Genomic DNA, 26,758 nt, shown 5'->3' on the forward strand with positions numbered 1-26,758 from the left:
TTCCACAACACTGGGGTGGTTGTTCCCTTCTCCTGGCCACAATCACCCCCACCCTTATTGTCATACTTTTGTTCCAATTCCTGGATGCCTAGAGGCTTATTTCAAAGTTCAAAATTTGTGGATTTGGCGACATTAAACGTGTATACTCAAATATCTATTAATGCGATTGAGTCGACCAAAAGGCTATACAAAAAATAAAATCAGTGAAAGTTAATTTTTATGACTGAAATGGAAGTAGACAGGTGCCAACAAGGAATGCGGGTCTCTTGTTACGTAATGGATGTGGAAAAAAATAAAAACAATAATCGGTGCGATAGTGTCCAAACGCATGTCATGTTCAGGAGGATTATTTCTTAAATCTGGACGAGCTCCCTCCGTGGTGAAGGTGAGACGGCGCAGAAAAGAACTTGGAGTAATTCCAGGGAGGGGTAATCATGCAAGTATCACGGCGAGAAATCTTGTTTTTAACACCCGATATAGAGGGGAAAAGACTCGGAACTCGCAGAACAAGCGGTAAAAAGATCAAAGTTACATAACTTTGAAAGGACTCTGAAAATGACTTTGGGACACTGGTCTTGGCCATGTGGCTATGAAGATTGATGGCAACGCTGTGCACTGGCATATTTTTGTTGGCTTGCTGCACGGCGGGTAAAAGCATATACAGAGCGGACACTTAAGAGTGAATGAGGTCTGAAAGGAGTTTATAGACCCACATTTGGGAATGAATCCTGGCAGCAGGAACTACACTACACCAATCAGCTACAACATTAAAACCACCGATAGGTGAAGTGAATAACATTGATCATCTGGTTCCAATGGCACCTGTCAAGGGGTGGGATATATTAGGCAGCAAGTTAACAGCCAGTTCTTGAAGTTGATGTGTTGGAAGAAGGAGAAATGGACAAGCGTAAGGATCTGAGCCACTTTGACAAGGAACACATTGTGATGGCTAGACGACTGGGTCAGAGCATCTCCAACATGGCAGGTCTCGAGGGGTGTTCCCGGGATGCAGTGGTTAGTACCTACCAAAAGTGGTCCGATCCCATATAAGATATATTGTAGCACAAATTGCTGAAAATGTTAATGCTGGCTATAATGGAACAGTGCATCGCAGCTTGCTGTGTATGGGGCTTCGTAGCCGTAGACCAGTCAGAATGCCCATGCTGACCCCTGTCCACCATCGAAAGCTCCTACAATGGGCATGTGAGCATCAGAACTTGAAAGGGAACAAGGAGGTCTGGTCTACTGAGTCAGGTGGAAGCAGTGTGTTGCTCTGGGCAATGTTCTGCTGGGAAACCTTGGGTCCTGACATTCATGTGGATGTTACTTTGACAGGAACCACCTACCTAAACATTGTTACAGACCAAGTACAATACCTTCATGGCAACGGTATTCCCTGATGGCAGTGGCCTCTTTCAGCAGGATAATGCGCCCTGCCGCACTGCAGAAAGTGTTCAGGAATGGTTTGAGGAACATGACAAAAAGTTCAAGGTGTTGACTTGGCCTCCAAATTACCCAGATCTCAATCCGATGGAGCATCTGCGTGATGTGCTGGAACAACAAGCCCGATCCATGAGGGCCCCACCTCGCAACTTACAGGGCTTAAAGGATCTGCTGCTTACGTCTTGGTGCCAGATACCACAGGACACCTTCAGAGGTCTTGTGGAGTCGACGGGTCAGAGCTGTTTTGTCGGCACGAGGGGGACCTACACAATATTAGGCAGGTGGTTTTAATGTTGAGGCTGATCGGTGTATGTTTATACTCTATAGGATGTCAACTTTTTTATTTTTTGGGGGGGCATTCATTGGATGAAAGTGCACAGCAGTGGTTCGAGCCGACGGTTATAGCAGACAACAAGCCTGTCCACGTGCTGCTGAATAAGAACAGGGTGTTCTTGGGGCATGTGCCTCAAATGACGCTCTTTACCAGTGTTCAACTGTGTGTGTGTGTGTGTGTGTGTGTGTGTGTGTGTGTGTGTGTGTGTGTGTGTGTGTGTGTGTGTGTGTGTGTGTGTGTGTGTGTGTGTGTGCGTTGGTGGGTCGGGCATGGCAGAAAGGTACTTAACACAGCTCCAATAAAGTTCGATTTACTGCACAAAGTTGGTTGAACAAAAAAAAGGAACACTCACCAGCTCACCAAAGTGCTTCATGGCATACTCCAACACACCAGACGCTGCCTCAGGCTGCTGCAGTTTATTGTTGATGCTGCAAGTTAAGACAGAAACAGAGAGGAAGCTCAGGGCCCATTTCCATATAAAACCAAGAAAGGAACTCTCTTCTTGAGGGAGCCTTCTGAAATTACACGCAGCTTGCGAGGGATGATGGATCACAGCTGAAGTCAGACCTTTACACCAATTTAGAGCTGATGAAATTGCAGGCAGGCCCTTGCTGTCGCTGACAAGACTGATGCGTCTGAATGGACCTTTGGGCAGCTTCAGTAGGCAAGGAACACTGGGGAGTTTCATCCGACTACCAACCACAACATGGAGTCATACCTAGATTACTGTCACTAAATTATGTGTACATGGAAAACATGCGGTGTGCTTAAAATGTCAAGTATTATAAATAGTTGTATATAATTTGACTATTTAAATAGCACCTTTAAAAACAAAGTTTACAAAGTTTTTTGACAGACACAGCAAAAGCACAGTGGAATAAAATAAGAAGTGATTTAAAAGATGCTATTACAAAGTAAATACACAACCCAATCTGTGCAAGAGATATTACTGTAAGAGACGGTTGAGTATGGGGTTGATGGTATGTCAACTGAGATATGACCTTCTAGGAAAACAGAGCGTGGGGAGTCGAAATCACAGGGACTAATGTCCTCCTGAAACCCCACAGACAGAAAACTGTTTATGTAGCTTGACCTCCTGTTCAGAGTGCTTCTGACAAGTAATATTTGTACCATTTGCAAAAAAAAAAATTTTAAAAATAAAAAGGTGGCAAACCCCAAATGGCCATTATAAGCAGACAGGTAAAAAAAAAAACAACAAAAAAAAAAAAAACCTCCTGTGTTAAAACAAATGTTTCCTCTCCCGGCGTAAGGTGTATATTTTGCCAACGGTAAACGAGCTTGACGGCCCATCCGTGCATGCGGCACTCAGGAGATAAACGTTGTGTCATCGGTTATGACGATGGCCTGTTGAACCCCCCACCCCGCTAACCTCCATCTGGAAACGCTCAGCCGCATGGCTGCCGTATTTCCTCGGACGCAAAACGTCATGCTGGCCCCCTTGTCACCGCATCTGTACAAACTGCAGTGTTTTGAAGGGTGCCGGGGCGGCGATGGACAGCTCGTGACTGATCGAGCCCCGCTCGACACGCGGCGAGGGGCCAGACTAACGTGATGAAAGAACACAGCAAGGAGTCGGCACTAGCTTAAAAGAAGCCAATGTCTCCTGCATTTAGATGGACATATGGCATACAGAAGAAAAGGAACCGGAGCGGTCTCGTCCGTCTCCGAATCTTCTTCGATGGCCAGGTGACGGAGTCCCTTCATGAGAAGCAGTTTATCAACACTCATATAACGTACTGTACTGTGACGGAACTTGGATCGTCCGTTTTTTGTTTGTTGTCTGTGGAATAAACAAAAACCAGGGCCGTTTGCCTTGTTTGGCTCAGATTAAAAAGGGAACGCGGATGAACCGAAAACAGCGAGAGACCATCATTCATTCATTCTGGACGGGACACCGTCTCCTCTCATGACAGCGTCTTTGAACAGACAAGAGTCAAGAATCTAAAACGGAAATCAAGGCAGGCATCGAGAGCGTGGACGCGGGACACAGGGGAGTGAGCTCATCCCCCTCAATCAGCCTCTCCCGTGGCTCGCACGGTTGCGTGACAGTGTCACACAAATAATTTGACGAGCGTTTGTTCGTCTCCACCAAACACAAGTTACCACTCAGCATTTGATGTAAGACGGATGCTACAGTGTCGTGCCGGTATCCTGTGCGTCGTTCAAACGGGTTTTGGGATTAAACTGCAGCTTATCTGTTGCATGGAGGATGGTGACGCACCACTTTTCAAAATTCCAAAGCGTGGCTCTCCAGAACCTCTGTGTTCCATTGCACATAAGCTGCTGAGTGGGCAAAGCCAAAGCTCGCCAGATGGGCTCTCATCTGAAATGACACATCAGAATAAGAAAGATTGTTCTCCGCTGTCCACCCTGGGGAATTCTTTGTGCCTCAGTCAAAACCATCTGGCTGCCAGCTCCGCGCACGCGCACGGCCGCGCGCGAAACTCGATCCAGCTGACGGAGCTCACGAAATGTGCTCCTCGATGTGAACACCATCTATTAGGAAGAAACAAACATTTCTCACAAATTTCTGAGCCAGATTTTTGCTTGTTGCTGCCAACGTGACGTTCTAAATGGCTCCTTATGTCTGCTACTGTATGCAGTGGTGGAGTGGAAACAGTTAAAAAAAAGTATCATTAGGGAGTTAAGGAAAATGCGTATTAATATAAATATATAATTTGCATTTTTGAGCCATTTAATGTTTTCCATGATATCCTTCCTGTAACTGTTGTCGCCGTACATTTGACAAATACCGTACTGACCTGAATATAAGACGGCCCTGAATATAAGACGAAAAAATTTCGCAAGCGCGAGTTCCACCCGGAAGCCGTGAGCAACGTGCTTAGCTTAGCTTAGCTCAGTCAGTCACACGATGGCGAGTGCAAATGAGTCTCACACACAGGAGGTAGAGGACCCGCCCGCTTCTTCTAAATCGTAAAGTATGAGAAAATCTCGGGCTCCCAGTGAACTACTACAGCAATGGAGAGCGAGCGGTGGATCGGACGAGGACGGTGTGTCGCCGTTGTTCCACAGTTGCAGGGTACTGTATGTGTGCGGAAAGAGATTGAAACACTCCTCTTGATGCGCAATTTATAGCTTTTAATACGCGTTTCCAGAAAAAAATAAAACCTTGTCTTATCGGGTCAATACGGTTGTGCAATAAAATTTCATCAAGTGCTCATGTATGATTATCCGGTCTGGCACACCAAGTCACCATGAAATAAAATCATTTCTTCACACATGTTCTGCCTCTTTGTGACTGAGTGACTACACTACAGCTTTTGATGACAAGTCTATTGAGCAAGTAACGAAAATCTCAAAACTACAGTTGGAGTGGATAACATGTGACTTTTGTTATGGACACTAATATTAGCAACAGATGCAGCTGCCACAAATGGCCGGCTGGTCCTTGACAGGCTAGTGAAAGGTCCGCGCTTATCTGAATGGAATGAATGAATATATCCGGCTGGCAGCCGGCCGGGGCCAGTCGGCAGGGCTAGCCATTCTGAGTGGCTGGCACTGCAGCAGTGTTGGCGAGAATCAGCCCCCTTTCCCACAAAAACCTGGTAACACCCGCAAACATCCGGCGGTTGTCATCAGTTGGAAAGGAAAAACCCGGGTTTCAATCCCGGGTCAAATGACCCTGCAATAGAGACAGGTTTTAATCGGCTCCACCTCCGATCGGCTCTGATCTAAACAGGACACCTGGGTAGACCCGCTAATTTAGGCTCCTTTACTGGCACGATGAGACGCGCATTGGGAGTTCCGGACGCTGGTGCATTAATAGACAGAAATATCCGTGGATCATTCGACCATTTCATATCCCATTTAAAATCCCAAATCAGTTATTTACTTTTTTGGGGAGCACAGCGGAGAACCCCCACACTCCCCGCCGGGCTCCGGGCCACTCCAGCACCGCCCCAAGCCGTTCCCCACTCCCCGGCGCCGTAGGACCGGTGCGTGCACCGGCGGCATGGATACACCATGCTGCTTCAACTGTAGTGTTGGGTTATTCATGAATGATCCGATTATTTTCAACATCTCAAAATACTTTTTCAACCCCATGTTTCACAGTTTTATGTTGTGTGTTGAGGTTTCTGTCTCTTCTACTTTTTTTTCTCACAACCACACTGGAACCATGACACATCATCGTGACACACCAGAAAAAAAACGGCATGTTTCCTGCAATGGCAAAGGTGTCAATCGCCTATTTTTAGTGGGTAAACCCGCTAATTTTGGTTTGGAAAATGGAACTGGTTTAGCATTTGTTACCGACCACACCCCCCGTATTTTCTATTTGGATAATTTTTTCTCTGGGAAAACAGGGTGTGAAATAGGCTGGAGGTGAGGCAGGGCGGTAATAATTAAGTAATAATTATCAATGGTGAAACAAATTCCCCTTAAAAGCACTGCTATGTTTATACTGATACCGGTTCCGGTGAGAGCTACCACTTCCAGTTCCAGTGATGTATTTGCTTGTGCGCTGTTGCTGTTGCTGCAACTGTTGCTGGTGCTGTTGTTGCTGTTTTTGTTGCTGCTGGTATTATCGCTGCTGGTGTTGTCGTTGCTGCTGGTGTTGTTGTTGGTGCTGCTAACCTTATACCTTAACTGGTGTTGTTGTTGCTGCTGCTAACCCTATACCTAAATGTAACCGTCTCTGACTCTCTCCAGTTCTGCTGAGAGCTACCACTTCCGGTTCCGGTGATGTCTTTGCGCGTGCGTTGCTGTTGTTGTTTTTGCTGTTGTTGCTACTGGTGTAGATGTTGCTACTGGTGTTGATGTTATTTCTGTGGCTGCTGCTGCTGCTGTTGTTGCTGCTGTTAGTGTTTTCTGTTGCTGCTGCTGTTGCTGTTGTTGCTACTGTGGTTGGAGTTGCTTTTATTGTTGTTTTTGTTGTCTTTGTTGTTGTTGTTGCTGCTGCTTTTGTTGTTGCTGTTGTTTCAGGGGCATTCTTTTGTAATGGCCAGCTGACAACTACGTTCTCTCTTTCTTTTTTGTATTTCTTTGTAAAGTGCATTGTGTTGTCCTGGTATGAAATGCACTTTATAAATAAAGTGTCACTTGCCTTGACTTGATATGTACACCTTGTAGACAAATACACACACCATGAAGATGAAATGACAACATTAAGCTACGCAGAAATGAAAGATGGGAGCTTCACCAAAGGTCATCTTTTCAATAAGCTTTCTTGGCTGTCTTTTGTAGTCATTCACAATGACCCAGGAACCCACGTGTAGGCCCCACATGACTTTTAAGAAGCTGCACGTGAGGAGAAAGCTATTTAAGAAGTCGTTAAGAGGACTTCGTGCTGGGGATCCTCGATTACAGCTCATGTTCACTACATTACACAGACAACTATGGCAGCCTCCCTGGAGAGGCTTTAGGTGAACCAGCTTTAGAGAAGTCCTATGTAAACAAGAGACCTGCTGCAACAGGAATATTTGCACAGAAGTGCTCTCAGTGGACTGGTCCGTTATGGCTGTAGGTTCTCTCAGAGGGCTGTGGCTAACATGTGTTGAGCCACAGGGAAAGTTGACAACCCATGTCACTTGTCCGACACAGAAATATTCATTGGTGGGGCAGCCAGAATGCAATCAACTGTGCACTCTGGGGAAAGCTGGGAAAGGACGAGCTAAAGGATCCAGTACCTTGGTGGTGGTGGTGGTGTGTGTGTGTGTGTGTGTGTGTGTGTGTGTGTGTGTGTGTGTGTGTGTGTGTGTGTGTGTGTGTGTGTGTGTGTGTGTGTGTGTGTGTGTGTGTGTGTGTGTGTGTGTGTGAGAGAGAGTGTGTGTGTGTGTGTGTCTGTGGTGTTCTTTCCATTGCGCAGTACTTGTCTGAGCAGATTACAGATGAGACATGCAGCCCAGGCACTCTTCACAGCTCGCACTACTATAGAACATAAAAAATGAAACACAATCAATACATATAAAACAGTTGGTTTGATGCTATCTCGCTCCCTCCACCCTCCAAGTCCGTCTATGGTGTTATAAACAGAGGAAAATGCTGATGGATAATGTTGCATGCTGGCTTTAAGGAATGGCTGCATTCCATTGGAAGCAAACAAAGGTAACCTTCAATTCATAATTAAGTTCCACAAATCTTCAGATCTGTATTATCGGAAGTTACTGGTGTAATTATATGACTCATTTTATTGAGCGATCTCGTAGACTACATGCTGTTAAAAAAAAAAAAAAAAAAAAAAGTCCCGTCTAGTGCCTCATCAAACCGCTGTGAAATTATACATTTGTGAAAGGCAGTTAAAATTTCCTTTCCGCAGAAAACCATCAACTACTGTTCGTTTACATCAAAAGCAGCTGGACTTGCAAGGAGATTACTTTTTTTTGATGGAAATGTTAAAAAGTATGTAAAAAAAAAAAAAAAAAAAAAGACAGCTCTCTTGCCAATTACCAGTCGTTTCCCCCCCTTTGTCCAAAAAATCCCTCATTTGGAGAAAAGATCAGTATCAAATTCTCAACATTTCATTGTTTGATAGTGACCGAAGAAGTGTGGGGTGCCCAGACTAGCTTTGATTTTCTTTCCCCATCAATAAAAAAACGTATGCCAACAGGCCTAGTCGGACCAGGGCAATTAGAATATGATTGACATTCAAAAGGGGCCAGAATATTCCTATTTTCTCAGCTGGATGTTCCACAGAAGCATGACGGAGCTTGTGCTGGATGAAAATAATACCACTCAAGCAGATTATTGACACATGCGAGTCAGGGGCAGAATGAAGCATGTTGTTACACAGCCATTCCCATTGACTTCCTACGTACCCGGCCCCTGCGGTACTGATTCAGTTAAGTTGGGAGCGCTCAAACATCTGTTCCAGCTCGATGATGAGACCTCAGCTTTCGCTTCAAACGAGCCGTCCATATTTTCATAACCCGGGCTTTGATAATCAAGACGACATTCATTTATCCAAGTGACGTGCAGCAGAGGGTTAACGTACTACGAGCATAACGACCCCAAACAACACTCATTTTTTTCCCCAAATGCCCAATGGCGTAACAGAACGATCCCGCATCGAAGCGGTTTCATTCAACCCCGTCTAAACCACAGATCCAAAGTCCAAAAACTTACAGCACGCAAATGCAATGTAAATCTTTTGACAGGACCGCGTGTTTGAATGAGCACATAGAGTCAGGAGTGATTGGGGACACGCTGTTCTTATCAAATACAGGCTCCGACCACCGCTGGTCTTCGGAGAATGCAACGTATCCCCCGGGTGGAGGCGAAGGAAGGGGGTCACCTCGGTAACCTTTTTTCCGTCCAGATGGCACTGAGACGTGGGTGGCCCGGGGGGGGGAATCACTTCATCCTTTAGATGGTTTGACTGGTCCCTTTGTTTCTCGGTTCCCCGGAAACATAAACACGAAAAGGGAGGCTGCTCTATTAACGGCCATATGCCTGGCTTTCAGCACCGACGTCGGGAGAGAAAGTATTTGGCGTATTATAGGGCCATCGAGACGTCAGCCGGAGAAACCATTCAGCCCGTGCTGAGTCGATGGGACAGCGAGGCGAAGTGCGTCCACGGGGGGGCCTTCACCTCTGGGTCGAGAGGCCAAGGCGCCGGAGCGTTTCCAATAGCAGGATCCCAACAGTTCAACGGAATTTTACCGTCGCTATATGGATTGAAACGAAAGGGGGAGATTGCAACACGACCTTGACTTTCCCGAGGCAACATATTGACTCCATTTACAGTGAAATTATCCTTTAACATCTGTTTCCGCTGAATGATGCCAGTCCTGTAATATTCCTGTTTATTTTGCTTTTGTTCAACTTTACCTGATTTAAGTTCTAATCAATTTTCCTTCTAAACAATGGAAAGCAAACTGGGAGCGTGATTGCTTCATTTCAACAAAGGGATTCTGGGAGAATCAGAAACCAGCGAGGCTGGCTAATGGTCAAAGGTACTTAGGTTGTATGCAGCATATGACTTCCAGCGAGGCAAACAGTGAACTTTTCAAGAAATTCCACTCTGGCACCATTACATGAAGAGCGGGGCTGTTGAAGATATAATTATATTATATTAAATTGTAGATATTTTCATAAACGGTATTATAAGGAGGTTATTGGCGGCTGTCTCAATGAATATAAAGCGATCAATACATCTACTTTAAATGGATGAGGTGACCACACGCGCAAAGAGATCAACCCTGAATCTCCAAATGTTGACACATGTGCTCAATTTATCCATCCGTTTATTTTCTTTGCAATGCCACAAGTTTCATTTTGCCGTCCGGTGTCACGCGATGCTCCTTTGAAGTGGTGCCGTGCGGCCAACGGTGCTTACATAAAATGGAGGAGGGCTGCTCGAGTGGGATAGCGGGTAATCCATCTTTCCTGCCCTCCTCTCCTCCCGCTACTGTCTTTGCAGGCTGCTGGGTGGACGGCCGGTATCTGGCTCCTGTCCCTTGTGCCATAACAAACGGCAGCTGGTAGCCATCACCGGCCTAAGCCACCAGAGCCCCTGGTGGTATTCCAGGTCAGAAGCCCTGCCATTCAGACGGTAGGGTGCATGCCCGGGCGCATATGCTCCCGCTCGTTACAAAGAATATGGAATCGTTTACTTCACCTCCAGTCATGACTCGGTATAAACTGAGCAGCGCCACGTTATCCAAGCTGTTATTTTAACGCTTTTATCCTTCATAAGTCAGCTATGTTGTCCCTGTTGTCTGGAATAAAAACAATCTATGGCTCCCCCCACACAGATGCCCTTGACATAGATGTCAAGGGCATCTTTAACTTTATTGCTCACTTTAACTTGGTGTAGTTTTGATGGATGAAAAATACTGAAACCTGTGTCCCGCGGAATTAAAATAGCCGATCACGGCCAATCACGTAATATCTCCATGAAACAAAATGCCTCGTAGAAACCAGATGCTCACTGCCAAAAAGAAGATCCAACATTACAAAGCCTGCAGCCGTCGCAATTCTCCACTTGCGGTTTGAGCATGACGCCTCCAAACTTACGACGCCCTAACCTTTAATGCACGATTCAAAAAGGACATCATCAGACCCATGCGGAGGCGCTTGACAGGTGGAAGATGTTACTGTTAATAAATATTATATAATCCCACCTCTGGGTGATGGAATTCACTGCCTCCTGCTTTTTTTTTTTTTTTTCCCTTAACCCTCATTTTGAACCCATAACAGCTGTGACTGAGACTGACAGCTTGGCCCCACCGGTCACAGAATCGCTTGATTTAAAAAAATAATAATTAGAATAATAATAAAATAAAAAAAAGATTTCAATGGATTTTAAGTGGTATGACTGCTGCAGTCAGAACAGCGGGTACGGTTTCTTTGCTTGTTTTGAATTTCCTCTCACAGATTACTGAGAAAGTTTGGGGGGGGGAACGTATCTTTCAAAATGAACCGACATTCCGGGGGGGTGGGGGGGCTGAATGGAAACGTATAGAAGTTAATACTTTCGGTGTCAATGGGTGATCTCCACTCTCAGTGCAGCAGGCGGTGGGACAGGGTCACGGGAGGTGGAGAGCGTTCGGAAGGAGCCGTGTCCACGAAGAAAGAAAAAAAAAAATTATAAAAAGCGCCAGCGCGAAGCTCCGCGTATGAAGCGGCTTCCAGCTGGACGTAGGTGTGCTCCCGCTGCATGACAGAGTCCAGGGTCAGAGGAAAGCGATGCCACGGGGGACACATTGCTGGAGAGTGAGATGTGACTCACGGTGAGAATACCCAGGAAAGCATATCGTCCACATTTTCTCCCCAATGCGGCTGACTCATGCCGCATTGGGGGGAAAGTCATTGCTGACTTAACTTCGACGGTAACGGGGAAGTCAACAGGTAAGTGGAGAGGAACTCGACACGCATAGTTACAGTCGAGAACAAACCCCGATCCAACGGGTCATGAATCCCAGTTCCTGTAACCGCTCATTGAGAGGAGGAGATGTATTATTTACGGGAAGAGCTGGCGTCCGATGAAAACTCCAACCGTCGCAGACGTTTATTTTAGTCCGGTTGGATCCGGTGTTTTTAACCTTTTTCCACAGCCTGACCTCACAAACTCAAGACAACGCAAGACATTTTATTTTGGGCAGGAGCCACTTGGCTTAGTTCTTCCCCAAGTCCAGATGAGAACGTTCAAATGTCCGAAGCTGTCTTCCGCCGTGTAAATGGTGTACACCTGGAATCGGAGATATGGCCTTATCACCAAGGCACCTGCGGTGAATTTCTACAAGTCAAAAGTTATCAACACGCACACACATCACCATCACCCACCTGATTCCATAATACTTAAAAGTAATAAAGGAGAGCCACAACAAGAATGGCCAGGAAAACGCCGCATGGGGTAACAGCTTCTCCATTTCTTGTTATTTAAACCATGTGTGCCATTGTCTCTCTAAAGTGGCCACTAGGTATATTTCCCGGCACGCCAACATTTTCAAAAGCTTCTAATGGTTTAGCTCTTCGACGTAGAAATGTTACATGTTCGAGATTAAACCACATGATTACAAAACCGCCAGAGACAATGAATTAAAAACCCAAGCGCGCCGAACACGCTCCAGTGATAATTCCATATCATGTTTTCGTAAGAGGAGAAAAATGAGAGTGATCAGTCGCAGATGGCTGGTTGAGATTTTGCAAAAAGAAAAAATAAATAAATAAATAAAAATAAAATCGGCGGCAATGTAAACACACGTCTACGTCCAAGACAAATACAATACCGCAAACACTGAACAAATGGAAATTTCGAAGCGGTGACCGGATCAGGAGTGAATAATATTATGTTGGGTAAACACGGGGGCCCCTAGGAACCACATCGCCTCCACCTACAGCGTGCGTCCCGACCGTGACACAACGAGCCCAAAACAGACCATTTCACACTGATGTAATGGATTGAAATTTAAAAATGGTCCCTTTTTACCTGGATTTCGGCCGGAATTTCGCGTTATACGACTGGGATTTTCAGCGGAGCGCTCTGAAATGTTTTTCTGGCCCGCCGGAGAAACATTTGGAAAAAAGGGTGACGGGCCAACCGCGGAGAATAAGACAAAACAAGGTGCGGTGCCGTGGAAGTCAGGCCTGGGGTGGTGCTGGAGGGGGGGGGGGTTATGAAATAAGGTTACAGATGAGAATGAGAAGTGTCAGGTTTTATTTTCGCTCCAGACATGTCTGTCATACTCCACCTAAAACACCAAATCCCTCCTCGCAAGTGCAGATTACATAAACTCATGTGGCAGAATTATTTATCTAATACTCTGTAATGTAGTATTTATATGATGTATAGTTGAGTTTTTTGAAAGTGACAATTTGAAGCAACTATATGTTTACAAAAGTGAGGGGGGGGGGGGGGGGGGTTCTTTATCATCTTAAACCCAAAATATAGATTCCATAAAATGCTGCCATTTGTTTTTTTTCCCTATCCTAGATGAATAGGATCATTTTTAAATATAGGTTTTTCTTTGAATACTCAATACGTACAATACGTATATTGTATGGGGATTTTGGGATTTTGACGTGTGGAGATTTTGGTTTTTGGGACTACATTTGGTTCATTATATATCCTGGTTTATTCTCAGAAATACACTCACAGTTCTCTAACCTACTCTGTTGTGTTCTTAGTTCTTGGCAGACGCATGACAGCTTTTTGACTTATAAAGAAATATAAAAAATGTTATTATTCATCATTATTATTATTATTATTATTATTATTATTATAATAATAATAATAATTATTATTATTATTATTATTAATATTTATTATATGCTATTCTTCTTTAGTTTGTTAGAGAGATCAGGACCGGTATAAAAATGGCACAAATAACATTGCCGGGGTGGCTTCGCCCACGAAAATGAAGATATGAGGGAGCAACATAAAAATTAATTCTTATTCCTTTATAATAAAGAGATTACTTTATGCCGGGACGGCACAGGTGCTTCTTTCAACAAAAATGAAAAGGCTCAACGCATAATGGATTCAACAGTTAGTGTAGTAGAGCCAAAAGTTCATTGAAAAGATTAGCTTTACGGTTTAGTTCAAATGGCTGTCAAGTGATTGAGTGTAGTCTGTCGTTTAGAAGAATGTCAAACTGAGGCTATTATGAAATGCTAAATGCTGAACAAAAAAAAAGAAAAAAAAAGAAAACAAATGTCACTGCAGTCTTCTTCAAAGGAAAGGCAAAATCTTTCCATTGAAATGGGTATGGCACCAGATTTTGTTCCGTGGTGGAAATACTTTATTGGTTCAGCTGTTTTGCAGAATACAATGTCATAGTAACGTGTAAAGAAGGTCTTTACGGTACGAGGGAAGGTGGTCATGGTCAGACAGCTCCAGCTTCAGTTTCCCTCTCGATCAACGAAGGATCAGGTGGCCATGTTTCCCCACAAAGCCTTGCATCACAACAGTTGAAATGCAGTGAATTGAAACACTTGGATGTTAGGGTACAGGGAACGCAACTTTGGCGAGGGAGACGTTATTGAGTGACGCCAATAGCACCCTAACTGACAATTACTGAAGAGTACTTAGTGATTTCACACGTCTCTCATAGTCTTGTAAAGACACAATTTACCGGAGAAACGAGGACATGAGCTCTGTCATTAAAAGGGAGCTGGGCTAAGCAGTAGAAATTGGGGGTAAATGGCAAGGAAACTTGCATTGTAGGTGTGAATCAAGCGCTGGAATTTCAAAAGGAAATGCACTCAGGCACATAAGTTAAACCACGGGAAGAGGGGAAGGTTTTACAGTAGTAGGTCATGCGTGGTAGCAAATACGTTCAGGCGGTAGCCTTTGTTTTTGTTTCTCCGTGCCTGTTACTCTTCCAGGCAGTTCCATTGCCCTGGAACTCTCACCACCTGACAAGGAGCGGAGAAGCAGGGGCCGAACTCTTGAGCGTGAGCGAAAGTGAGAGGAAGAGAGGAGGAGGGGGTGGGGAAGGGCCCTCCGCCCAAAAGGTTGGAGGGGGTCAATGCAGTGACTGGTGTGCAGCATGAAAGGGGTGGGAGGACCCAAGTAAAAATATTTAAGATGCACAAGGCAGAGCAGCACTCCACTGAGGAGACAAGACAGAGGCAGGGAAATCAGTTGGCCAAGGGAAGGCTCTTCCAACTGCCTGATTTTTGGGGAAACTCGACCGCTGAAGAACTTCTTCGGGAGCAGGCTACTTTTTAACATAGCAGAGAAAGGAAGTTAAGGAGTCCAGAGAGAGCTATTAGAAAATGGCAAAAGCAAATCTGAGCGTCGTGGCTTTAGGAGTCACCCTGCTCCTTTTGGCGGGGACATGGGCGCAAAACCCCAAAAAGAAAATGTCCCCAGCGAAGCCTACCAAGCCGCAGTGCTGCGACGAGGTGCGCTCTCTTAAGGTGCAGGTGGCCAATTTGACCAGCATCCTAGAAGAGCTCAGTCAGAAGCAGGAGTCAGATCTGATGAGCGTTTTCAGGCAAATCATGGAGCTGGACAAGCAGAACAGGCAGCAGGAGGCTCGCGTGACGGAGGCGGAAAGCAAGTACTCCGAGATCAACAACCGTGTGGAGATCATGCAGGTGCAAGCCGTCCAATCCATCACCCAGACCTCATCAGGTGAGTCAACGGCTCAGCAACGACAGCTGGTCAAAATTAAAAGTCACTGCTTAGTATTGAAGTAGCACAGAATATTATTTCAAAGAGCTTCTTCTGCCCAGTTTCAATGATATCAAAGTCAGTGGTTTCGATGGAGCAGTGCAGCAGTCGGTGCGGCCAAGCCTAAGTATGCGGGAAGAGTCTCTCTTTACTTTCTTGTCTGGTGTTCAGCTTCTGCAAAAATGCACTCTGCCAGTGTGAAGATCATGTCAAACGGCTGTCAAAGTTAGACAATTAGACAAAGTCAGACCTCTCAAACCTAGACATCTAGCCAGGCCTCTTCAGTTCGTCTGTCTTAAATGCCACCTACACTTTTTTCTAATATCTGTGAATGTAACCCTTACCAAACTGTGAGATAATGATTGACCATTTCACCAAAAATCAAACAGGTTGTTGTACTTTCAACTCAACTCAACTCTCAAGCAGTTTAACAATATCTTACGTGGGACACTATACATACACTTTGGAAATTATAATCAGCTTTCCGTGCTTTGAGTCAATGGCACCGGACAGCTGCCTCGAATTGGTGATGAGGCAGATTATAGTGCACGCACACATGTCTGTCTCTCCCTGCAGCAGTCAACAGCACTAATTTGCGGCCACAGCGTCCCCGGCTACAGGGCTGTAGACAACAGCCACCTCTGTGAAATGACAAACAGTCTGCGCCCTTCATCTCAGCTTTGACAAACCATTAATCAGCATCCACTGCTGCAGACTTCAGCCGTGCCTGCTGCAGTTTATTTGTTTAATAGCCGATGGGCCTGGTGTGGCGATGCTGCGTTTATGCCACCGGCTAAGTGAACACAGACATTTTATAAGGCTTGGGCTAAATTACAGACACACGGTACAGACAGGAAAGGAGGTCAGGAAGAAAGGCAGTGATTAGAGTGGAGGTTTCCACTCCAGTCACTCTCTCTATGGCTGTCTCACCCAGTACCTCTCACTCACACACACACACACACACACACACACACACACACACACACACACACACACACACACACACACACACACACACACACACACACACACACACACACTCACAGACACTTTTTTAATGAATCGGGTCTATTTCAATCCCAGTGATTTCATCGTTTTCCTGGAGGACTCTCCACCGCGGTAGCAAACGGGGAGCACAATTTAAGAACCTGAACCATTTGGTTTTCAATTGTTTGAAGTTGTTTTGACTGTCAAAGGGGGGAAAAAGGACCAGTCTCTCAGCTGTCCATTCACTCAGACATCCGTCCCAGTGGTACCATATAAAGACCATTTGCATTTTTATTTTAAAGAACCCAGCTCCAACAGCATCTGGTTCGGCCATTACTGACCAGACCTGCTTCCCCCTCAGGTGTCTTTTATGACTGTGCATCCCTGTATGCCAAGAACTACAAGATATCTGGAGAGTACAAGCTCCCTAAAGATGAGTTCCTTCGGACACCTGAGCTGACAGTAAGTCATCGCGCATTAAATGTATTTGGTATTTGATGCAGCTTGTACTGTATGTACATACATGAACAAAATGAAATTCGATCACCCTTCTCAGGTCTTCTGTGATATGGAGACCAGAGGCGGGGGCTGGACCGTCATCCAGAGGCGCAGGGTGGGCTTGACTTCCTTTGACCGTGACTGGAAGCAGTACAAAAATGGTTTTGGGACAATCCGTGGCGACTTCTGGCTGGGCAACGAGCACATCTTCCGACTTACACGGCAACCCAGCATGCTGAGGATAGAGATGGAGGTATGGTGTGGCGGAAATGGCAAGAGCCAAATAGTCTTTGGCTGAGATAGAGAGCATAAACAGAAGTCACTGAACATTTTACGGTGCTCCCTCTGCCAAAACTAACAGGACATTAACAAACCAGTAAATTCATCTGGGTTTCTATTACATCATGATTAAAGAAAGACCTCGGAGGTCGACATTCTCAGGTGGACACTATTCTAAACCACATCTCTTAATGCGTTTTTTCAATGTAGGACTGGGAGGGAGAGACTCGCTATGCAGAGTACGGCTACTTCACCATGAATAATGAGCTGAACAGCTACAAGCTCCTCCTCGCCAACTACAGCGGGAACGCCGGAGACTCCCTGCGCTACCACAACAACACCAACTTCAGCACCAAAAATAAGGACAATGACAAATGCGTGGATGACTGCGCATCGTTGCGCAAAGGTATGACAGCAAATGCAACTGTAAATCCCCTCCCCGGTGTTTTAACGACACGATTAAAACGTTAAGATGTATCCCCGCTGATTAATGACCAATTCAAAATCTTGCTCCCACGACCACACAGGCGGTTACTGGTACAACTGCTGCACCGACTCCAACCTGAATGGGGTGTTCTACCGCAAGGGCGAGCACACAAGGAACACAGATGGAATCACTTGGTACGGCTGGCACGGGCCCAACTACTCCCTGAAGAGGGTGGAGATGAAGATTCGACCGGTGACTTTTAACCCGTAGGCACAGAGCGAGGTCCCTAGGCGAGGATGACGGGCCCGGCAAATACCTGCGCACGCAAACGGTTTCCTGATTGGTTAAAATACAATCCTCTTTATTGTCTAGCTAAGTTTAGGTCGAGTGAATGTGTGTCACGTTTGACTGTAAATGTAGTGCTCTTTCATGTATTTATCATCAAATACTTTATTTTCTTAAAAGCTACAAGAGAAATCCTTACCACTGTTTCATTAGATAACTGGATATTGCTTCCTCTAATGCCATCTTAAAAAGGACTAGGACATATTTACCGTGTTTTATACTATTATGACATGTAATGTAGTGAAATGACAGTTAATACCAAAAAAAAGAAATACAGTTCATTAAAGTACTTTGCAATGGACCTTTACAAATTACTGAAATAGGACTTACCACCATGACATCACAGGATGTATTGTAAAAACCTAACTGTTGATAATAGAAATGTGTAATTTGTAAAAACTGTACAGCTGTGTAATTGTGTTGTTTTGTGGGATAGAAAAAATAAACTTGTATTTTTAACAACTGTCAACTGTGTTATCTGTTTTAAAAAGATCATTTCATCAGTGGAAGGATGCAATGTTTGAAAAACATGTCAAGACTCATCAGGAGGACCATGACACACCTTGCCGCCATTCATGTCCAACAAAGCCCATGCATTCGCCTTAAGCCATTGACCTATGAGACTTGGGTCACCTTAAGACACCCTGGTCAAATGCCCTGTGGCAAAGGGCAGAAATTAAATAAATTAAGACCGCTCACAAAATCCAACTATTGTCCGACCTAAAATCTGCAAACACGGTTTTTACTCCTGAGAAAAGAATGGCACTATTTGCCAAATAGGGACAGTCTAAAGCAACCAGTTGTAAAGTATCCTCAGCACATTCAAGTATTTGAATACCAATAAATACAGGGTACAAAGCGTCAGAGTTAGTTACAACAAAGAGGCGCCTCAATAAGGACACTCTTCCAAATTGTTCCCTGAGGAGAAATGACAACAGTGGAATGAATGGCATGCTAAGACATTCTGGACGGGGTTAATTTATACTATGCAAAGGGGCATAGGCATCCAGACAAAGCCCCGGTGCCCCTTGCCCCAGAAAAAAATAAATAAATAAAATCATGCTTCACTTTGTGTGCCCCACAACCACTAGGGGGGCCTGCGGCAGCCCCCGAACTGTGTTTTTTTTAGTTTTTTTGTTTTTTTAATGATTAAAACAAGTTCTGCATCCAGTCCACAGTCCACCCCCGTAGTGCGGGTGTAAGGCTCTCCGCCGCCAACTGTCTGTGAGCGACACGGGCCAAAGGGGAAGAAATATGAGGCCACTGATACCTGTGAGCGGCGTAGCCTGCTTGGTACGGCCCCGCGGCGCGGTGCACCGGACTGGGGGGTCGCCAGCACCTCGCCACAAGCCGCTCCGCTCCGGTCCGTCTTCCGTGTGCCCACCCTCCGACAACCGTTCATGCCACACGGTGTCCGTTTCACCGAGTGGATGTGTTGCTATATTGATTACCCACGGGCGGCGTCTACGCGAGGGGAAACATATGATGGTGCGGTGTGGCAGCGCGGGGCTCGCCCCGAGGCTGAGAGAAGGTGAGAAAACACACACCGAGACTGGAGGAGAAACGCCGGAGTCGGACACCCCGGCTGCAGACCTGAGCCTGTATTACCCCGATAGTGAATGGCGAAGAGTGGATGGTTCGGTGGTTTATGGCCCATATGACTTCAACCTCGGTTCAAACAGAGTTCAAGACGCTCGGGGCTGCCTCGCTCGCCGCAAGCACCCCTTCCTACTCTGCCTTCCAAATTATTTTTTCCAAACTCTTTCCTTTGTTTGGGTTTTTTCTCCCTCACTTGGGGCAGAATTAATTCACGAAGGTGCAGAGGACGAGCGTTTACTCCTGTTTTGTCTTGTTCGTCGAACAAGCCCTTGTGGGTTTGCGAAGAATTTACATAAAAAATGTTGAATTAAACAACATTTTAAATTAAAAAAAAATAACAATCGAATATAAACTTAAAATTACCGAATTAATTTATTAAGCTGAAAATGAAACGCAAACTTTTTCCATCTGCCTTGGGTCATCTCCGCTTCCAGTGTGTAACAGGCCTTATGTGTTTTCTCGCAGGGCAGGGCGGGGTGGGGTGGGGTGATGGGGCCCTATGGTAGCACTTTGAAACAGGCCCTAAAATCATCATGGGCGGGGGGGGCTTGAAAAAGTCGTTGCCCTGGGGCCCATCGTACTTTAACGCGGCCTTGCTCGCAGGCACAAAACAACCACCAGTATCTTACAAGCGATACTGAGAAAATGGCCAATAAAAGTCGATTTTTAACTACATTCATCAAAAACTGGTTGAAACAGGCATGGATGTAACATTAGAGTCCGGGACCTTATTTACACCTGAACAAGACCAGACTTTTCTTGAAACGTATTTTTTTATGGTTCACAGTAAATTTATGGCCATGTATTTATGAAAAAAAACAACAACACATTGTCTAGATGTGAGTACACGGGATTCCAGTCTCCGAGTTTTCCTCGAGCCATGGCGGTCCAGTCGGATTTAACTTCCTTGGTTCGACCAAACCTCCATCGCCATCTCCATATTCATCGGGGAAAAAAAACAGATACACAAGGCAGTGTTATCTGATTGCCCTTAAACACCTTGAATGAGGTCTCGCAGAAGGATGATTTGATTTCGAGATCTCCACGGGAAGAGCACAGGAGAAGCGAATGCGGCCTGGAACAAGTTAAGGCCCCGTATTCAAATCGTTTGAACACAAATTTGAATACAAACGTGCAACCGATAAGACGGGACGGAAAGAACAGCGCGGCGCCGGCGGCCACGAGCGGCCGGCAGCGACGTAGCAGCTGATTTGATTTTGCGTGGCTCACGAAAGCCTCCTGCCGACTACAGCAACGGCGAGCCGCGGCCGGGGCCGCGCGCTGGGTCCGCGGGCTGGGGCCCGGGATCTTTTTTTTTATTTTTTATTTTTTTTTTATGGGAAATCCTGGAGAGGTGAGAACCAGATGGGGAGATTGGAAACGCTGCGGCGCTGGCTCCCATCATTCATCATCATCAAGGACCCCGGAGAAATTCAAAACAGGCCCCCGAGAAACACTATTCCAGACACTCTCCCTAGATGAAAAGGAGGTGAGCGTCCAATTAGACGCCTGGAAAACACATTTCTTCATACGATACGGAAGACGCGGGAATACGGGAGGACAGGGGAGGGGGGGCTCGGAAAACATTACGGCACCCATCAAAGTGTTATGGGACGGATGGATATATGGGATGTCATTCATTTATTTGTTTATTACGATTGACTTGGATTTCAGCGGACGTTGTCTTTGAATTGCCTCCTCCAAGTAACTCCCCCCTTTTTTAAAAACTTTTTTTTTTTTTTTTTTTAAATCAATCCACCTGCTAAGCCCCGTCCCTCCCAGGTGATTCAGGACCGACTGCAGCAAAATGAATGAACACCTCTGGCTCCATTCACTTGGTTGACTGTCTGACTTCACTTACAATGAACCTGACACAATAGGACTGTCCTGAAAGTGAAAGTACTACACTGATCTTTCTACTGAAGTAAAAGTATATACGTGCGGGGAACTTGCTCTTAAACGTACTAAAGGTATTAAAAGTAAAATAACTTGTCATATCTGGTGCCTTGATATAACGGAGTCCACCATACAGTATAAAGCTCTTGTACATATTGCGCGCGCGCGCGCGCACACACACACACACACACACACACACACACACACACACACACACACACACACACACACACACACACACACACACACACACACACACACACACACACACACACACACACACACACACACACACACATATATACAAATATACATACACATGCATACGCATACATGCATATATACATGCATACATATACACATACATATACACACATACACACAGATACATATATACATAAATACACATACATACATGCATGCATGCATACATAACCATACATATATATATATATCCATACACATATACATATATATATATATACATACAGTACATACATATATATACACATACATACATATACTGTATATACATATATATACATACATATATATATATATATATATATATATATGCATGCATACATACATATATACATACACCCACACATATATACACAGTATATAAAAAGTATAAATATAAATAAATAACTAAGTACAGATCCATGTTACTTAAGTACAGGAACTAAGTACTTCAACTCTGTTACTTTCCACCACTATTCACAGCACTAAACTTTCTCTTTTCACTCAAACAGAAACACCAGCACACACACGGTTTGACCCGTGACAACTCCAAACCAGAACCCAATGTTCTTTCTTAGCCACACACAGTTCGTCTGAGCGTGGACGGGAAAGTTTGATTTTACTCGGTGACTCAACTCACTTAACGGCGCGTTTAGAGGGTGTGATAATTAACTGTAAAAAAAATATATATATAAAATAATACAAATCAATTTCACGAGCAAGTTTTTCCCCTTCAAACGCCTGTGTGAATATGCACAGGACAGATGGAAAAAGAAAAAAAAAAAAAAAAAAGAAGAAGAAAAATCCCAGATTGGTCTCTTATCTAACATTGTTAGTCATTATATTCAAACTGACAAATATGCCAAAATATACCGTACAAAAATGTACTCATTCTCAAGATACTGTGACCGCGTGGATCCAACTAACAAGGTGTGACACATGAGCGGGTATCGGAACATACGCGATAATGCCTCCATGGGACCAAACGGGGAAGAAATCAGCCTTTGTCAAGAAAACAAAAGGTATAATGGTGTCATGGAAAACTCTGCGGTAATGTTCTTATGTGATCTGCGCCCTCTCAGCGTATGTATACACACACAAAGTCACACATATACACACAGTCACACACATATACACACACCGTCAGTCACCGCGGCGGGTGACGGCCTCACTTTGAAACGACTCAAACGTCTCGCGTTTCGCCCTTCGGAGCTGCGCGCCGTGTTTTCGGCGGGGGCCGGCGACCGAAAGGAAATTGCTGCTAAACTTCAGGTTTTCCACTTTAACAGCCGCGGCTTAACCGAGTTAGAAAGCAGTTAAACGCCTGACCACACGTTGCGTTACGTAAGCGGGAGCGGACGTTGGAGCCGGTGCGTGAGTCACCCTCATTCATCAGTTTCCTAATTTCTACTTAGTTGACGCTCGTTCCTGGCTTCGGTCTCGGGGCTTGAGCCGGGTTTTTAATTGGGGCGAAGGTTGCCGAAACACGGAGCGGGTCAACGTTCGGGCTGTCGGCGACTCCGCTTTGAAGGAAAGGGAGGCGGTCTTGCGGGCGGGGCCCCTACCTGATAAGAGACTCCAGGATGAGAGGAGAGGGGCCCTTCTGGAACTCCAGCTCTTTGTAGTGCAGGGCCTTGGCGTACGCTCTGCACTTGGCAGCGCGCTCGCCCAGCAGCACGATGCCATTATCATCCCTCAGAGGCAGAGGACCCTGGGAAAAGAAAACCAAAGAGGAAATACAATGGGCCTTATTCACAAAACGTTTCAGCCGGAAATCAGATTTGATCGTAAATTAAACATTTCCATGAGCATGGTGCTATTCATCTCTTCCAGCCAACTGAAGTTGCTTCAGCTTAGAATGTCTCATTCGATCGCAGTATCACTTAACCTCATATTAACAACAAAATGATCCAGGAGGCTGCAATTTGTAGGACTACTAGGCTACTGGTTATAACTATACGTATATTATCAATGCTTTTCCAAAGTAATTATAGGGAATATATGAGGACCCAAGAGCCTGCTGGCAGGTTTGATAATAAGGAAGTAAGAAGTAAGTAAGACAGGGCAATATGAGTAATAATGAGCAATAATGGGAAAATGTAAGTCATGTCTGGCTAATACCTCCCTATATACACACACACACACACACACACACACACACACACACACACACACACACACACACACACACACACACACACACACACACACACACACACACACACACACACACGCACACACACACACACACACACACACGGCGGACCCCAGGGGGCGTGGTCCGATCCAGGACCAGGAAGTAATTTAGGGTTTGTTTTTCCCCGCAGTGAGGAAGATGCATGCAGGAGGGACACGTGAGCGGACCGGGCAAGACGAGCACTGAGCATAGCGACCCGGGCATGTCGCGGCGGCGGAGCGGCCAAGCTCCCGCCCTTCTGGACTCTTTCCCCCGTTTGCCAGCGAGACTTTGATTTTTTTCCCCTTTCGGCCCACGAGCCGCCTTTTGTCTAAATCATTAATAAATACACGACAACAGGCGCTGCTCTGCCTCCACCTGCCTCCTCTTGCTCTCATTCTCTGGCCCTGGGCCAGAACATACCTCCACAATGTGTTTTTATATAAAACTCCAGAACTCTTATCGTGAAGATTTAATCAATAGGGTCATTCATTTAGAAGATAAATAGTATGTCACTATGCGATAAACTATATTACAGTTGCTCCAGTGGAGAGGAGCATACAGGGGTTAAAGCAGAGAAAAAAATATCTCATGACTGAAAACTATTGTTGTGGCCTTTATTTTTATTTTTTTTTCCTCACTCCAGGGTTTGGCTTGAGTCGGGAAACGGTGCAGCCGGCACCAAATGTGAGTTATTGGCCCAGCTGAGGAAAGCACCTTATATGTTTGGACCCCACTCCATTATCACCCTTCTTGCAAAAGCAAACACAAACCATGTCTGCCCGGCAGAATTCTTTCCCCTCATTAGCGCCACTGATCAAAATCGTCCGATATTGATTCTAAACATGAGATATTTATTTAATATTCAATATTTAAAATTCAATATTTAATCTTTCCACGCTGACGACCAACAGAGTACGTGGTTTCTATGGCATGCCGAGGAACTCTGTGACTAACATGTGCAAAACATTTTTTTGTCATTTGTACATTCCGAATAAATGATTCCAATGAAATGTCATTTCTGGTTTCAGAACACAACTTTGAATCGTCATCTGAATTGACTTTATAAAGCGGCTCATTAATTACAAGCAAACTACAAACAGTATGACTGAGAACATGCATGTCGTGCCAGTGGTATTTTAATGGTTTTTAAATTGCAGAGTAGGTACAATTTAGTCATTCACTATTTAACCACAAACCGCTGAATTTTTGAGCGCCGTTCTATCCGTCCAGCGCAAAACAAATAAATACGAAATCGTAAAATCCTATCCACGGCACCAATTAGGGACCATTAAAACACGACTTGTTTTCATTGTACTATTTGTAGTTTTTGCCTTTTTTGTGATTAATGAGCTGATAAAAAACTGGAATAGGAAGCAGCTCAACATGCAGAGGTAGAGGGCCTTAAACAGGAACGTCATTCTACCTGCAGACCACACACATATTTAAAAAAATAATAATAATAAATACAAAAAATGTGACATTGAGCTCAGAGCCCGGCGGCGCTGGTGGGCGCTTCGCACCTTGTCGCTGTGCTCCATGAACTCGGCCAGGTTGAGGAGGGTCTGTGTGACCTCGGCGATGTCCTGCGAGGTGAGGGCCAGCTCGATGCTGCGGATCAGCTCGTCCTGCTGGTCCTCGCTCAGCTCCGACCAGCACGACAGGAAGGCCGCGTTGAACAGGTCCCTGGACCGGGGCCGGCGAGGGAGCGGAAAATGTGAAAAACCGCGCCACAACGCCGTCCGCAGTTTTTCAAAAAGGGCAGTTTAGACAAACACGTCAGTGCAAAGTTGTTTAGGCACATCTCAGTTTACGAAAAGGGCGAAAGACCTCAAATTTTGAGTCTCAAAGTGGGGACACTAAGATAATTTGCTTATTCTGGAATTGGATTCTTGGAATGGCATTTCAGCCGTCGGTCATTAATGACCTGACCTTTCTTTTAATCATAAAAAGAAAATAAGAAAATTTGATCAGCTAGAATATCTTAAAATAAATTTCACAGCCCTAACTGCACAGAGAATAATGCATTAAGTACAAATAACAGTATATCAAATATATATTAATATTTTTTTAAATCAGCTTCTTCATCCAAATAACTAATTAAACAATACAAATGAACCATTAGTAATAATAACAACGTACTAATAAAACAATGACTGAGAACGTCCCCACACATATGCCTCTAGACGTTCACTGTACTGCCCCATATACTTCAGAACATTTGGCCTTTATTTTGGATTTATAGCCCATTCTTTTTGAGCACACGTTTTGTGCAGCTACAGAAATTCCACCCCTCAGGCTACACGTTTTGTCTTTCAGTATTTGCAGCTGACCTGCAACTGGCTTCACTGGGGGGGTGGGGTGGGGGTGGTGGGGGGGGAGGGGTGTTAAATGCCTTGCTCAAGCTGATGACAAGCCTCGCTGTGTAAAACCCAGAAAAAACAAAAACACTTTTTAATTTTTCACTTATCTTCAAGGATCAAATTAGAAATAATAAAACAGAGATAGGAACATAATGAGTTATGTTACAACCCCCGATAGAACCAATGTAGGCTGCAATACTCTGCCGGTAAGGAGCGGCGCAACTCTTCTTTTTCTAGTCACTTACGTTAGGGCAGGTGTTACCTAAAGAGCTGATTTACAGAAGTCCAAAAGAGTCAATAAAACCCTGAATGTCCTGTTCAAAAGCACAGTTTGCGTCCATTTTATTCCCGTCTTAACCTGTAAAGACCCTCTGACTGTATTGGGAGCGGTTAGGTTCGCCCGTTGGACCGCATTCAAGCAGAGTGAGAAGCTGCAGCAGGCAAGCAACTTTCTCAATCGTAAAACGCAAATAATTTAATGAGATGAAAAATAAACCCATCCTCGATGAATTTTAAGGAACGAGGAATGGAGGTTAGACTTTTCGAAAGAACTCTCGCCCGCGGC

At 45.0% G+C, this 26,758-nt stretch overlaps 2 protein-coding genes across 2 annotated transcripts in view; one reads left to right on the forward strand and one right to left on the reverse strand.

Moving 5' to 3' along the window:
- Positions 1-26,758, reverse strand: part of mtor (mechanistic target of rapamycin kinase) — a 91,465-nt gene that overhangs the window by 32,781 nt on the left and 31,926 nt on the right. The window contains exons 27-29 of the mRNA XM_080015947.1: positions 25,354-25,516; positions 23,220-23,365; positions 2,130-2,205 (exon numbers count right to left, since the gene is read on the reverse strand). Coding sequence (XP_079872073.1) covers positions 2,130-2,205; positions 23,220-23,365; positions 25,354-25,516 — 385 coding nt within the window. The remainder of the gene's footprint in view (positions 1-2,129; positions 2,206-23,219; positions 23,366-25,353; positions 25,517-26,758) is intronic.
- angptl7 (angiopoietin-like 7) lies at positions 14,796-18,385 on the forward strand. Its single transcript, XM_080014825.1, has 5 exons — positions 14,796-15,341; positions 16,729-16,829; positions 16,924-17,118; positions 17,355-17,550; positions 17,672-18,385. Exons 1-5 carry the CDS (start codon positions 14,981-14,983, stop codon positions 17,839-17,841), a joined length of 1,023 nt encoding a protein of 340 aa, XP_079870951.1. The 5' UTR covers positions 14,796-14,980; the 3' UTR covers positions 17,842-18,385.

Source organism: Zeus faber (assembly GCF_960531495.2).
Source record: "Zeus faber genome assembly, chromosome: 15".
Lineage (NCBI taxonomy): Eukaryota > Metazoa > Chordata > Actinopteri > Zeiformes > Zeidae > Zeus > Zeus faber.

Bases quoted from the DNA above. Each gene is read 5' to 3' on its own strand.
- angptl7 (XM_080014825.1), top strand. From the start codon at position 14,981: ATGGCAAAAGCAAATCTGAGCGTCGTGGCTTTAGGAGTCACCCTGCTC. The intron at 15,342-16,728 runs GTGAGTCAACGG...CTTCCCCCTCAG, and splicing joins CATCACCCAGACCTCATCAG to GTGTCTTTTATGACTGTGCA. The intron at 17,119-17,354 runs GTATGGTGTGGC...TTTTCAATGTAG, and splicing joins TGCTGAGGATAGAGATGGAG to GACTGGGAGGGAGAGACTCG.